Genomic DNA, 16042 nt, shown 5'->3' on the forward strand with positions numbered 1-16042 from the left:
CCTGATCCAGGGCCAGGTGAAGTTCCTGCAGCAGCCGCAGCTCCTCTGCCAGCTCTCCTGGAGGTGGTAGAGCCGCCACCTCGGTGGGCTCCGATCCTGGTGGCAGAAGCCTCTGGCCAACACTTCCAGGATCTGGCTCCAGCCGAACCGCCCAAATTATACCCTCCTCTCCTGGTGAGTACTGACAGGCAGAGGAGGGAGACCTTAGAATTAAGGAGAGACGGCAGCAGCAGCAGCAGCGCTCTGCCAGAGAGCCGGAGGGAACGAAAGAGAACAGACAAGAGATTTGCAATGCTAGCTGCTGCTCTGGGAAAGTCTATCTCGGGCCCTCTGGAAAACCTCCTCTGCCCCAGGGACAGGACAGTCCTTCAACCTGTCCCAACGGAGGCCCCGGGCCCCATTACAGCCAAACCAGTGTGCCCAGCGCTGAGGTTTTGGCCACTGGAACAATGAATGCCCTAAGGCAAGGAAGGAAGAGGAAGCTCCCGCAGCTGTGGGGCTTGCTGACTTGGAAATTAAATAGGGCTGCCAGGGCTCAGAGATATCAGGTCCCCGAGAGCCCATGGTAACCTTAAAAGTGGGGGACCAAACAGTTACTTCATGGTGGATACAGGAACAGAACTGTCAGTAGTAACAAAGCCTGTGGCACCACTGTCCAAAAAGACTACCGCTGTAACTGGGGTATCTGGAGAAGAGATGATTAAATCATTTTGCCAGCCCAGAAAATGTCAGATGGGGGGAGGGCACCAAGTGATTCATGAATTCCTCTACATTCCTGAGTGCCCAGTACCCGTGTTGGGAAGAGACTTGCTCTCCAAACTAGGAGCACAAGTGACTTTCTCCCTAGGAGAGGCCCACCTTCCGGATGAACACTATGACTTATTTGCTCTCTCTCTCAATATCACCCCAAGATGAGTGGAGGTTGCATGAGCCTCCGAAGGAAGAACTGGGTGGGCCAGAAGAGCATGAGAGAGAGCTAACTCAATTATTCCCTGAAGTCTGGGCGGAAGACAACCCCCTCTCCCCCCAGGCTGGCTAAACATCAAGCCCCAGTGATAATAGAACTCAAACCAGGCACCATCCCGGTTAGAAAGCGCCAGTACCCCCCTACCGATAGAGGCCTGGGCCGGCATACTGCCCCACATCAATAGATTGAAACAAGCAGGCATTCTAGTAGAGTGCCAGTCGGCTAGGAATACTCCCATCCTGCCAGTCAAAAAGGAAGAAGGACAGGACTATAGGCCTGTACAAGATCTCAGGCTAGTCAGCGAGGCTACTGTGACTTTACACCCCACTGTTCCAAACCCCTATACCTTACTTAGTCTCCTCCTGCCAAGGACTAAAGTTTATACTTGCCTAGATCTCAAGGATGCCTTCTTCTGCATACGCCTCGCCCCAGCGTTACAGCCCATCTTTGCCTTTGAATGGGAAGGTCCAGTCAGGGGCACCAAACAATGGCTCACCTGAACTCCCCCACAAGGGTTTAAGAACTCTCCAGCCATCTTTGCGGAAGCCTTGGCTTCTGACCTGGACTCATTCCATCCAAAAGAGTATGGATATTGGCTCCTACAATACGTGGATGACCTGCTGCTGGCTGCCGAGACCAAGGAAAAATGTTAGGAAGGGACAAAAACACTGCTCCAGCTGCTGATGGAAGTAGGTTGCTGCTGCTGTTGCTAAGTCACTTCAGTCGTGTCTGACTCTGTGCAACCCCATAGACAGCAGCCCACCAGGCTCCCCCGTCCCTGGGATTCTCCAGGTAATAACACTGGAGTGGGTTACTGGGTGTCAAAGAAGAAGGCACAGATCTGCAAGGAGGAGGTAAGGTATCTGGGGTTTGTTTTAAAGAAAGACACAAAGTTCCAGATCCTAGTTGGGTCCTATATACTGATGGCACTAGCCTGATAAAACAAGGACAACGGCTGTCAGGTTAGCCAAAGTGGAAGGGGCCATCAAGACTGAAAAGGGATGGTGGGAATTGCCAAGTGGCAAATTATTGGCACCGGAGGAGCTGGCACACACTCTGGTAAGCCAAACACACCAAGCGACCCACCTAGGCCATGCTACCTGCTCACAGGTTAATGCTGCCTCTCGGCACAGACAAAAGCCTACGGGTATTCAGCTGAAAGGCACGTTGCCCTTTGAACACCTGGGAGTGGACTTCACTGAAATGAAACCTCACCGACATTACCATTACCTGCTGGTCATGGTATGTACATTCTTGGGATGGGTAGAAGCTTTTCCTATCTGGACTGAAAGAACATCAGAAGTAGCCCAGTGACTGCTTAGGGAAATAGTTCCCAGATTTGGATTTCCTACCAGCATTGGATCAGACAATGGTCCGGCTTTTGTAGCTGATTTAGTACAACAAGTAAACAAAACTTTAAACATCAAATGGAAACTGCACACTGCATATAGGCCCAGAGTTCTGAGATGGTGGAATGAACCAACCGGCCATTAAAGAGACTCTCCAAGTGGATCATAGAGACTGACTGCTCCTGGATGGACTTATTTCCGATTGCTCTGCTCAGACTCAGGATGCCACAGTCCCAAGGGTCTTCTCCGTACAAAATTGTGTATGGGAGGCCCCGTCCCATAATAAGACAGGTGTTAACAAATTTGCCTCAGGTAAGGGGGGATAGGATTTTGTAGCAGATGGAACTGGGTAAGGTAATACATTGGGTAACTAAGTTTGTACAAGAAAGGGTGCCATTCCCCCTTGGGGAACAGATTCATGAGATTATGCCTGGTGACCAAGTATGGGTCAAAGATTGGAAACATGATTTACTAGCCCCTTGGTGGAAGGGCCCTTATACTGTTATTCTAACTACCCCTACTGCAGTTAAAGTTGCAGGTATTGTCCCTTGGATCCATCATACGAGGGTGAAGAGAACATACCACGCAGACCCAAAAAACGCTGAATGGACTGCACAGAGGGACCCTGCTGACCCTCATAAGAGAGACTAAGACCATCCTTAAGAAGAAGGAAAAAATAGATCCTGGACGAGCCCCTTCAGGATGAAGCCGCACAATCAACTCCTGCTGATTGGCCTCATCAACGTGCACGTTCCTAGGCCAACCTCCACAATACCTCCAACTGTTGGGTATGTGGGGCTATGCCTCTGTCTGTGATGGATGGACTTCCCTGGTGGCTGTCACCACTCCACCAAGGAGATTTTAAACCACTCTGCTCTTCTCTGGGACACAATCATAATCTTTCCCTGCTCTCTGGGTGTAAGCCAGACCTACAGTCAATAGACTCGGGTCATAGGGTTACATTTGATATAAATGCCAGTGTAACAAAAGCCTAACCTACAACAACCCCCGGTAAATCTATCTTATTTACATGCTAGTTGGACAAGATCTGTGTTTCAATGGTATCGCTGCCTTATTCATACCCTCTATAAGGACAACAGACATTATGATTAAAGTAGAGGCCTTGACTAAGTTCACAAAACAGGCCCTCCTAGATAGAAAAAAAGCCATCCAAGCCTTAAATGAAGAGCAAATCCAAATGAGAAAAGCAGTAATTCAGAATAGAATGGCTCTGGACATACTCACAGCTGCTCAAGGAGGGACCTGGGCTATAATTAAGGTTGAATGTTCTGTATACATTCCTGACTTATCTGGTAATGTATCAACTGCTTTAGATGACATGAAAAACCAGGTAAAAGCAATGTCAAATGAAAACATTCCTTTCTGGACTTTGGTCCTATCTTGGGTGAAGGGCGATTGGTAGAAAACTATATTTACCATTATTATAGTTGCCTTGATAGTTCTGCTTTGTGGACCCTGGATTTTACAATGTATTCAATATATCCTTATGAATGATGCTCATAATATGAGTTAAGAGCATCAGGAGAGGGGAATGAAGGAGGAAACAGACAGAGCTGGACTCCATCTTAGGCCAGGCTATGAACATTAGGCTATACGAATGGTCACCCTCCCAATGGACTCTGAACTTTGTGCCTGGTGTCTATAGAAATGACATACCAATGGAAAACCAGACCCCCAGATAAAAGAGCCTCAGGACTTGTACTTGGACTCTCCATTGCCTAAAAGAATATGCTAATTATCTCTGTAACAGAACAAAGTGGTAAATTCCATAATGCTTATCAGGATATGACCACAGGCCTATTGATAATTGTCCATGGTTAACTACCTAGGCTTTAGACATATGAATCATGGGTTAACTTTGATTGTATCTTTCTTTTCCTTTGTTCAGACTAGTTTCAGGGAATTTGGGGAGGTGGGTTTGGGCACGTACACTTAGGGTATAGAAGGTTTTCACAAAAACTGCTCGGGGTCCCTGGGTAAGAGGAGACTCTGCCTTGGGCCCGCCGGTGTAATAAACTGCACTCCACTATCTGCATTGTCCTTCTGAGTGAGTTTGTTTTCTGGAACACGTGGCTACAACAATAGCTTTTCTTCCAAGGAGCAAGTGAAGAAGGAATTCATAGGGCCTGGACTCCATCTTAGGCTTGTTCATGCTGATCATGCTCAGCCACCTTTCCAATGGACTCTGAACTCTGTGTTTAGTGCCTATGAAAACAACAGAAGGAGAAGATCCCCTCCCAACAGGGGAACCTTGAAGATCGTATCTAGGTTACTCATCGCCTAAGAGAAAACATACACTAATCACCCCTTCCTCCAGACAGGCCATAAATTTTTCTGTATCTATCAGAGTGTAACCTCGGGTTTATCGATTATTGGCTAATTGTTTGACTGTTTGAGCACATGAGCGCATAGCATGTGAATGATGGGGTTATTGGGATTGTATTTTCCTTGGTTTATGTAAGTCTCAAGGAATTTGGTACACATGGGGTATAAAAGATTTTCACAAATGCTGGTCGGGGTCCTTGGCTAAGAGGAGACTCTGCCTTGGGCCTGCCAGTGTAATAAACTGCACTCCACTAAAAAAAAAAAAAAGAACCTAAATTTCACTCTAAAAGTTAAGATAAAAAAAGATAACATGGGAACTTCTCTGATTGATGCAAAGGTGGAGACAAGTAAGGAACCAGGGGACCCTGGATACACAGTCTGAAGATACTGGATGAGATCATCAAAAGTATTTGTTGGACCTGAAACAGCATCAGATAATCCAAACAAACTTAGCTTAACTGCCATTATTTCTGGTCTTCTGATTTCAATTAATAGATTAGGACAGCAAATAAAATGAAAGAAAAGATGGATGGCAGGAGAATGTGCAGGAGGGCATAAGAAAAAGAAAAATAAAGGCAGAAGAAATTGAGGCAAGAAAATGAAAGGAAAAGAGGGAGGGACAGGGTGATAATAGCCATAGCAATGTCAGCACATTTTTGACATAATGAAAAAAATCTCTAGAGAAAAAAATGATGAAGTGCTTCTTCTACACACCCCTATATTCCATATATCTTTAGATTTAGCTACTTAAAGGAAAATAAAAGTTAAAGCTTAATTGTAAGGAGGTGTAGAGAAGAAGGAACACTTCCACACTGTTGGTGGGAATGTAAATGGTGCAGCCACTATGGAGAACATTGTAGAGGTTCCTTACAGAACTAAAAATAGAACTACCACTTGATCCAGTAATCCCACTCCTGGACATATATACAAAAAAGACAAAAGCTCTAATTAAGAAAGATACATGCATCCCAATGTTCATAGCAGCACTATTTACAATAGCCAGGACATGGAAGAAACCTAAATGTCCATCAACAGATGAGTGGATAAAGAAGATGTGGTATGTATACATATATGTGATGATGGAATATATATATATATAATGGAATACTACTCAGCCATAAAATGAATGAAATACTGCCATTTGCGACAACATGGATGGACCTAGAGATTATCATGCTAAGTGAGGTAAGTCAGGCAAAGGCAAATCTCATGTGATATCACTTATATGCGGAACCTAAAAAAATGGTACAAATGAATTTATTGACAATAGACTCACAGACATTGTAAACAAACTTATGATTACTAAAGGGGAAAAAGGGGATAAATTAGAACTCTGGGATTAACAGATACACACTACTATATATAAAGTAGATAAAGAACAAGGACCTACTGTATAAAACAGGGAACTATATTCAGTATTTTGTCATGACCTATATTGGAAAAGAATCTGAAAAAGAACTGTTGTTTCCAAAGACAAAAAAAATTTTTTTAAAGAATTGTTTTTAATTATGCTGGTAATGATTCTTTTAAAAATGGTTATATTTTTATCTCTACTTACTGAGTTAAGACATTAATTCCATAAAATTAAAAAGAAGTAATAGATCTTAAGAATGGAAGTAACTGGGCTTCAGGTACTAGATTGTAATTATGTCATATTTAAGTCTTAGGTACACCTTAAAGTTTTGTTTGTTATTTTGAGAAGAAAATATTACTAATAAGAGATACAGAGTATGATAGGAGATCAATGAAGTAAAGAATTTTATAAGACTATTTTCTAATTTATATGTTTAATTTCTAGGGTAATCATAAATAAAACTCAACTAGAATAGAAAAGGAAGCATATCTTGTTTTTCTAAGCAGAATGAGTAAGAATGCCAATTTTTTAAAAAGAGAGGGGAGAAGGTATTTTCTATGGTTAGGTTATTTTGCTTTAGTTTTTAGTAAAAACCTAAATGCATTTGTTAAATTCATGGTGCCTTGGGAATAACAGATCTTATCTCATTACACATTTTTATTTGTATAAAGACTAGTTTTAGCTAAGTTTAAATTATAAATTATTAGCAAAAAATAGAGGAATTTGAATATATTGAGAGGACAAGCAAACAACTCATAAAAACAACGTAGAAACACTCACCAACTACTCCATGATCAGTGGGATTTAGATATTTTTTACACACGTAGGGCAAGGTAGACTCACAATCCCGACTTTTCCAGGCCTTTGGCATAAATGCATTAAATGTTCCACAGTGATATTCAACAAATGGCTCAAAATTTATTTCTGAAAACACAATGTTTGTGTACTTACTGTTAGAAGCAAAAGCAGTTTAATATATACTGAAATGTAGTTTTAGCATCAAGGAGACAACCTTTCTCTTTGGCATATGTAGTAAATTCTGTAAGATAGTATATTTAAGAGTTTGCAGTTGAAGTCCAGACATGACAATGAAATGATTTCCCAAAGATAGAAACAGTTGATTTTATTGTTTTAGGGTAAACAGAGATTTTTCAATCTGTTGCTATTTTTAAAACAGTTGACTAGAATCTTGGCTTTGACCCAAATCCTTCTGAAACCTTGGCTAAATGGCTTACCTTCTTGGCCTTCATTTCTTGTTCGGAAAAGCATGCCTTATAGAAATTCAATCAGGCTTTAAAAACACTTATAAGCCACTTTCACAATAACATGTTGTATATGTACATGCGAAATACTGCTGTTTAGGCTGTGGGATGAGTCCTCAGTCAAAGGTATACAAAACACTTCAGGTACCTGGCTTCCAGTTCAGATAGCTGAGTGGTGTTCTATCAGACCACTGCCAACCAGCATCTTCATCCAGCTGATTCAGACCCATCCATACTTCCACTGCTTCACTGCCCAAGTGCTCTGAAATAAGAGAAATACGGAATTTCAAAAACAAAATTAACATTACACTTATTTCTTGTTTTCCTATTCCTGGAGCATGGATTCATAAATTAACTCCATCAGTGATAGAAAGGGGTTTGAGTGCTACTAAACCTCACCCTGGTGGTTCAGAGTAAAAAAGCCAGCCTAAGAAACACGGCAGTTTCCTAAAGGCTCACTGAAGCAGCTGTGAAGTGCTTAATCTAGGCACCCAGGAATGCTGCCTCTCAGCGGTCATCAGTCCATCGAGTTCATGGTTACAAATTCGAGACCATCTGACTTGTGTGAACTCAGGCACTTGAGGGTTCTAGAGCGTGAAGGAGAAAGTGCCCAGGGCCAGTTGTAGAAAGCGCCCCTCTGTCTTCCTTCTTTTGCCATGTGTGTCTGGCGGCCTCAGTCTGGAAGCTCAGGACTCTAGTATGCTGAGGCCACCTCAGGCCCTGAACAAGAGGAATAGGAAGAAATGCTATTAAATCTGTATAATGGGTATGTGTGCATACAGACATAATTTTTCCACTTTTCATAATTTTTGCACTCTTGAAACATTTCACAGTTAAAAAATTGAACAATTTAGGGGACCTTTTTTGTTTTTTAGGAATCTGGCAAGGGAGAGGAAAGCAGATTAAGTATTAGTAGTGTTGGGAGGCAAGTCTTCAAATTTAAGGTATGCTGAAGCAAGCAGGGAGATGGCTCCCCAGTTAAGGAGTGGGAGCGGTCTGGCCAAGAGGAGAGTATCATGCCAGGGACCATGGTATCCAGAGCAATCAGCAGCAGGTAGGGCCATGAGCTGTGCAAATGCTTCTTCAGCTGGAGGTGGGAGAATGTCTCCTTGGCAGGCCAACCCTGTGGCCTCTGCTCCTAACTACTGTGCCACAGCTCTTCCTTTTTAATTCAATGCCATTTTTGTTATAAATGCTACATAGAAACATGTGCATTGACATGTCTGTGTAGAAAAATATGCTTATCAAAATTATAGAATTAGAGGAAAATTTTCTTTGATTTTTTTTCTTCCTGTGTACGTGAACTTTAAAAATTATTCTAGAATAAACACGTGCTACTTGTGCTATAAAATTTGGGGTAAAAAAACTAGTATCAGAGGCTTTACTGAAAGTAACTAAGTTTGCAACACTTTTAAATGTTGCCATTTAATCTTGTCATCTATAAAGGAGGGCATTGATCCCTTATGATTATCTGCTTCAGAACTCAATTTCTTCTGAGCCAGATGCAGGGGCCCTGCCTGAGACTGAGACCCTGACAGATAAGAGTTATAAATAGGGTGACTGTCTGTCCCAGTTTGCCTGGAAAATTCATGGCTTATGCTGGTAGTTCCAGAATAAGTATTAATGGCAGCCCCTTTTACTCTAAAGGGTCTCAGTTGGGATGATCAATTGCATGGTCACCCAGTTGCAAAGATTAGTGCATTCATATCACAAGGCTGCAGAGCCTTCTGTGATAGGGCATCTCAATACAACAGTGGAAAACTAGAACCAAAACCTTTAAGGAAAGAGAAAAAGGTGTTTTATAATTTGGAGATACCCTAAATCACTATATAGCATAACATTCATGGGCCCTGCCCTTCCAAGATTCTGTGGCATAAACATGAGTCTCTTCTTAATGTCTGTTTGGTTAGTCCTTCCAATAGCTTTGTTGTTGTTGTTGTTTAGTTGGTAAGTCATGTCTGACTCTGCTACCCTGTGGACAATAGCCCACCAAGCTCCTCTGTTCATGGGATTTCCCAGGCAAAAATACTGGAGTGGGTTTCCATTTCCTTCTCCAAGGGATCTTTCCAAATCAGGGATTAAACCTGAGTCTCCTGCTTTGCAGGTGGATTCTTTACCACTGAGTCACCTGGGAAGACCACCATTTGATTAAATCATCTATCTGGTGTCATCATAACAGGAGAGAAAATGAAAGATGGATTGATAAGATGGAGAAATTTCCACATTTCATATTGGGGCAAGTGCCAAGTGATGCTTTCAAGTAACCTACTTAAAATATTTAAGTATTAATTATTCTTATCTTAGAGTTATTTTGAATAACCTCTCTTTTAACAATACATAGAAAATCATTGTGTAATTTCTAAGCTGTGTTTAAAAGTACAAAAATAGTCTATTTAGCTTCACAAGTAAATGGGCTCACAATTCTATAATAATAAATTCAAATTTAAATTTCTTTGGCTATTTCTTGACATTTGTGGCAGCTTGTATAATTCCTTGTAACATGGCTAATGTTCATCAGCAATTAACAAGAAACAGTAGACTATTCTCATCATTAAAAAATACCTTAGTCAAAACAAGCTTCCATCTTTATGAAAAGACTTCTGCTTTCCCAAACAATCTCCAAAATCTAATCATAAAATTGTGGTATTTAAATCAAAGTCTCTGACATATCTTATTTATTTCATCTTTATTCAAGTTTGATGAGTAAGTCCAAACCCTCTTATTAGATATTCCAGCAATTAAAATAGATAACAATTATAATTCATAAATAGTGCATAAAGTTTTCTATGAATACCATTAAAGGCTAATATTGATATTGGAAATGTTTTTTTCCTGCAATATGACTCACTCAAGTTGAGTTTCAATGATAATTTCCCACTTTTGTATGTCTGTGGAGAAAGTGGCCGATATATACTGTTCACACATCTGTTAAAATTCTTCTGGAAGGTACTAATGACTTTCAAAAGCCTTAAAATGTGCTTCCCCTTCCACCCAGTGAAGCTACTACTACAAACTTACAGAGAAATAATTGGGGATCTATGCACAAAGGTATGTGCAGGGATGGTTTTCAATAGTGATAAAGAAATAAAAACAAAGAATTTTATCCACCTATCCCTATCTAATACTGGAGATTAGCTAAATATCACTAACCTGAATCACTATGTAGCCACTGAAACTTATAATGTAGATCTTTATTTCTAGACATGGACAGATGTTCATTATACACGTAAATTACACAAGCATTTGTACCATGGTTGCTGTTAAGTGGTCAATACACACTGAGAGTTATGTGTGCCAGACAACAATGCCAAAAAGTAGGCATTGTTAATATTTTCATTTGATAGAGGGGAGAAGTTGAGGCACAGAGAGGTTAAGTTATCTCTTTAGCCCTGCTATTAAGTGATGGAGGTGGGATTCAAACCCAGGCAGGCGGCTCTTTGGTCCCATCTCCTAACCTCTGCACAACTGCCTCATGTTTTTATTCAATATTATTTGCCATAGATACTGTGGATGTATGCATACATGCATTTATGTGAGTTTTTTGCGGGAAAAAAAAATGACTATCTTTGGATTGTGGAACTATGAGAGATTTTTCTTTTGTTTTTCTTTCTGTATACTTGAACTTTTAAAATTATCCTTTGAATAATTTTATTATTGTTATTTTAGAATAAATACGTGCAATATAATTTGAAAAAAAAAAGTCAGAAACTTTTAATGAAAGTGGCTAATTTTGTGACACTTGCAAATGTTTCCAAAAAAATTGAAATTGCTCTATGTACATATCTACAAACATTTAATCTATAAAAGAGAAGTAAGAAGAGAGTTTAAGTGAGAGGTAAAAAAAACAAGACTTAACTCATTAGCACTCTTTTGACAGTTTGTGTTATTATTTTGTAGTGTTAGTTAACACGTGTGTACTTTTGCTTTTCCAATCAAATTTTGAGTTCTTCGGCATCCACCGGAAAGCCCACTACATACTGCACATAGTGACAGACAGGTAAAATTTAGTTTAATTAGTAAACAGCTTATATTAATTAATGGAAACAGAATGGCTAAGATCTCCACCAAAGGAGGAATTTGGACTTAACTTCAGAAGTCTCCCATAGTCACTTGTTAGAGCTGCAGATTCTCCTAGGTCCCTTGCTGTGACCCCAACTTGTCTTTTCCGAGGTGGAGAAAACAAGAGAGACATGGCCAGGTGTCAAATGGAATGGCCCAGGGTTCAGGTTAAAATTCCGGGTATGACTTTGGACCATGTTAATAAAAGAATATTTTCCAAGGGACTTTTTTTTTCCAGAAGACATCTTGGCATACATGGACATAACTGTAAACAACATCATTTTAATTGTACCAACATCAATGTGCATTATACACCTACTTACTCCTTATGAAATTTTCTTCAGTCTCATCTGCAATACTTAATAAAGCAGCTCCTTGCATCTGGCATGAAGAATGAGCCTCGCTCCAGGACAGGGAGGAAAGCAGATTGAATTGGTAGCAAATGCGTGAATGGAGATCCTTCTCCCAGACTGCATCGCAGCCCACCTCTGTGGATGCTGAAAACAAAATCCATTAGAACTTTATATCCTTCTTTTATCTATACAGTGATATACTTCTGAGATTAATTTGAATGTCATGATTCCAACTTGTAATTCCTAAAACTTCAGTGCTCTTATCTATTCTTGGTTAGGTCTTTATGACAAAAAATCTGTATTGTTTTCCCACTGGCGCTTTATGGTAAAACTTGTTCAAGATTTAAAGGAAATTCAATAAATTATCAATAAAGAAGCTCTGACCCTTTCTGGGAAAATGATAGTAGCCATTTTTAAGAGAAGTAAATATAAGTGAAGTCTTTGTGAAAATAACATCTGAATTCTTTAAAAAGCAGACAGAACTTTATACTGAAAACTGTATGAATTGAAATACTTATTTAAGATAGATGCAAATGCTCTTTCAGGAGGCTTTTCCCTGCAAATACCAAAACACTAGACAGACTAAAAGGGATAAAGTAGAAATAGGAGTCTCTAATGAACAGAAGTTTTCAAATAAACACTGAGAACAGGAACATTGATATTTAGTTTTAGAAAGTTCTTTCACTGTAAATCAACTTCTGCTGTTGTTCAGTCACGAGTGGTGTCTGAATCCTTGCGACATCATTGGACTGCCAGGCTCCTCTGTTCTCCACTAATAATTCAATTTTTAAAAATGTTTTAAAATTCTTTCAATCAAAAGGAGGAGAAACAAAATCCACTTGCAAAACACTGGCCAAGTGTTGAGTAGTTTGCTTTAAAGTAAATTTAACAAAGTATGAAACATGGATCTGAACTCTGAAGTTTCTTAAAATGACAGAAAATGAAAGCAAAAGTATGTTTGATGAAATTTTAAATCAAACCTCAAGGTGAACCTAAGCAGTCATAGTAATTACCTGAAATCAAACTCAGCCAAAAATTTTCAGAATGTAGACAGTGTGAACTGTGCAACAGCAAGAGTATAACTTATGGTCAGGCAATCTGCTTAAATCTAGAACAATCTTTCCCAAAGTGCAATCCACAGAGTATTACAATTTTAAGAGCTCCCCAAGAGAAGCTGGGATGTAGTGCATATGTAACCTCCTCTGGGGAATTCACAATGTACACTAGCATAATAAAGGCTCTGAGAAGTTCTCTAGTAAAGAAAAGGCTTGCTTTTAATTCACTATACTTCAAACTTATTTGACAGTATGAAATCTTTTTTGTTTGCTTTCTTTTTGACACAATGCTTAGTTAGATGGCTCCCTTGGGAATGCAGAAGTTTGTTTTCATGTCTGGTTGCAACGTGCCTTCCCCAGTACTGAGTTAGTGAATGAGAAGTTATTAAACATAAATATATTAAATCTGAGATTGTCTACCGAGTTTCCTGACCTACACATGTATAGAAGGATCCAAGATTGAAGGAGAGCAGAAGACAAGTCTGTATCACCGAAGAAAATGTGTAGGAAAGGAGAAGGGAAGGAGGATGCTTCTAGTAATCATCTTGCTCTGATGTTTGAAATTTCCACATTGAGTCTGAGTCCTTAGAGACCATTTCCAGTTAAAAAGCTAAGCCATCTGTGAGATGGGACACATGCTAAGCATTATCAGACTTCATTTTAGCCCTGTTCATCCTGTGTGAGAGCTGAGTCCATGAGAGAAGAGCGGGGTGGTGCTTCATTGTGCATGAAAATCATTTAGCAGACTTCTGAAAAAACCACAGATTCCTGGTTCTCATTCTCAGAGATTCTGAATTGGTAGGTCTGGGGTGGGATTCAGAAAACTGATTTTCAAACATATTCCTGATGCCACGGGTCCACATTCTAATGCAGATGGTCCACAATGCAAATACTGGGAAACACAGGCTTGAAAGAAAACATCTGAAGGACTTCTAAGAAGTCCTAACATCTAAGAAGAGCAGGTACAAATAGCCCCTGGCTGCTAGAAGATGAGAGGAGGTCAGAAGAGGAGACTGGAGAGAATGTCAAAGGAGAGATCTGGGTACCCGGGACGTGCCTCTTGTCTCCTGCCTTGGGGAAAGTTTCGATAACGAGTCCTAACTATAAGCCTCCAGGATAAGCCATGTCAGGATAAGAAAAGGCCTGATGACTCTTCAGTCGATCTTGTTCCCATTTTTGCCAAAAACTGGCAAGGAAAGGTCCTACCCTTTCAACAGCACATGGATTGAGCTGCGTAAACACAGCCTTTGGCAGAAACCTGAATTCTGTACAGCAAAGCCTGAATTCGATACCTTAAACAGTTAAGATAAAAGGCTTGCAGGTGATCTGTCTGTGCTACAAATTGCCCAGCTCAGTTTTGTTAGTTTTTCCTTGGCTTGGTGTTATCTGTGCTAATTCTTAAGGTTAATCAAAAGGAATATCTCAAATGTTTGCAACAGATGCCCCTAATCTTCTAACAAGTCAGCCCATTTGTCATTGAAATTTGAACTAAATATAAGAATGTACACTTCTATGCAGTCAGTCCTCTCTTTGCTCCTCTGGATGGCTTGAGTATCACTCCACGAATCTTATTTGAGGATCTTATGGTAACAAATGGAATGGAAGTGCCACCCTGGGCCTGGGCACTGTGATGTGCTCTTCTGATCTCCCTTCAGGACCAAGCTGTATTTCCCCACCTGCCAGCAGACACCTCTCCTTCAACGTTTGCCTTGGCTGACGAGGCTCATTGCCCAATGTCACCCTCCCTTCTCAAGAGCAGCTTGTAAACCATGATGGTCACCACAGAGCTATAAGACCCCTCCTCTCACCCCAACCAAGGCCAAATACAGCTTGAGAACTCCTTGTGGGTCAATCTGGGGGTTGCCAATCCTGCATCACAGTCCTGAGCAATCCTGCTTTCTTCCTTTCCTTTCCATATGTATCGAGCCTGAGACTACTCCCCAAGAGACCTCCTGCAGGTTCATCTTGGCCTCTAAGACTACTTCCCGGAACCCCTCCTGTCAGAGGTTCCCATCTTGGCATGAGACATCTGCATGTATTTACTTTTAATCCTCTTGTTTTCTTCATAACTAATTTTTATTTTCAAGCCACTGAGAAAACAAGATTGAAGGCTGGTACTCTTACTTTTTCTCCAAAAATTCTAATGTAAACCATCATATTTCTTTGCATCTTTGGTTGTCTTTATATCATCTCTTCTGTCACTAAATTATGAGCTCCTTGAAAGAAACAACTATGTCATATATATCTTTGTATCTCCTATTATTTGAAGAAAGATTGCCAAAAGTCTTTTTTGCAAGATGCTATAAATAGGTGATTTTTTTTCCCTTTCAAAACACACTTCTTTTCTAATGAACTGAAGTGTATTCAAGTCAATACTGATTTTATTATAGATCATGACTGAGATGCAGCCATTTCTCCTTCTCTATTAGTATGGCTTTTTTTGTCTTCCCTAAGGATACAGCTTTGTTATTGTCCCACGTATACTCTTTCTTGCCACTTAAAAAAATGGTTGAATTCTTACAAAGCAAACAAACAAAAAATACACATACTATTAGAGCAACTCCAAGCTACAAAGTTACTATTTTCTCTCTCTTTGGTCTTTTATATACTCGGCACATAGTTACTGAATATCTGTTCCCTGCAAAGTGTGTTGGTAGTAAATCTCCTGTAAAAGGGATACCAAACCAAGTCAGGACTTCCTGCTCCCAGTGCCATACAAGCTCCTTGGTAGCCCTGATCGCAGTTGAAATTAAATGATGCATTATGTGATTGCTTATTGATTGTCTGTTTTTCCTCATAAAATTAAGTATCAGGAAAGCAGTACCATGTTCCATCTTTTTCCCCATCAGTGCCTAAAGGTAGTTGGGTAAGGAGACTATGATATCAAAGGAAGATGAGAAGCGGTGACCACAAAAGAAGGAAGAAAACTAGTAGGCATGGGCCCCAGAAACCCAAGGAAAGAGATAATATCAGTTTTGTTACTTATTGTCAAATCTTGGAGTACAGTGAGGCCTAAGTCATTAGTAACTTTCTGGAGCCTGTTTCAGCAGATTAACCCAATCATTTGCCTGCTCTGTGCCTGCATCCAACTGATGAGCACTGCCAAGAAAAGTCATCTGATTGATTCATTATCAACCACCCCTGAAACTTCCTGGAAATGTGACCAGTTTTCTCCAGTAAGCTTGCTCTCCCAGCAGCCACCATGTTCATTTCACACCTTTCCTGTTGTCTGAACTTCTCATGCCTTCTTCCCCTCTTCCAAGTCCACAGGTCTGGGCTGGTTACTCCTCATATTCC

The 16042-nt window shown here is 40.4% G+C and overlaps 1 protein-coding gene across 1 annotated transcript in view; it reads right to left on the minus strand.

The window, feature by feature from the left end:
• Positions 1-16042, minus strand: part of PLA2R1 (phospholipase A2 receptor 1) — a 136920-nt gene that overhangs the window by 88308 nt on the left and 32570 nt on the right. The window contains exons 4-6 of the mRNA XM_014478670.2: positions 11661-11834; positions 7427-7540; positions 6797-6940 (exon numbers count right to left, since the gene is read on the minus strand). Of these exons, the coding sequence (XP_014334156.2) occupies positions 6797-6940; positions 7427-7540; positions 11661-11834 (432 nt within the window). The remainder of the gene's footprint in view (positions 1-6796; positions 6941-7426; positions 7541-11660; positions 11835-16042) is intronic.

Source organism: Bos mutus, chromosome 2, assembly GCF_027580195.1.
Source record: "Bos mutus isolate GX-2022 chromosome 2, NWIPB_WYAK_1.1, whole genome shotgun sequence".
Classification (NCBI taxonomy): Eukaryota; Metazoa; Chordata; class Mammalia; order Artiodactyla; family Bovidae; genus Bos; species Bos mutus.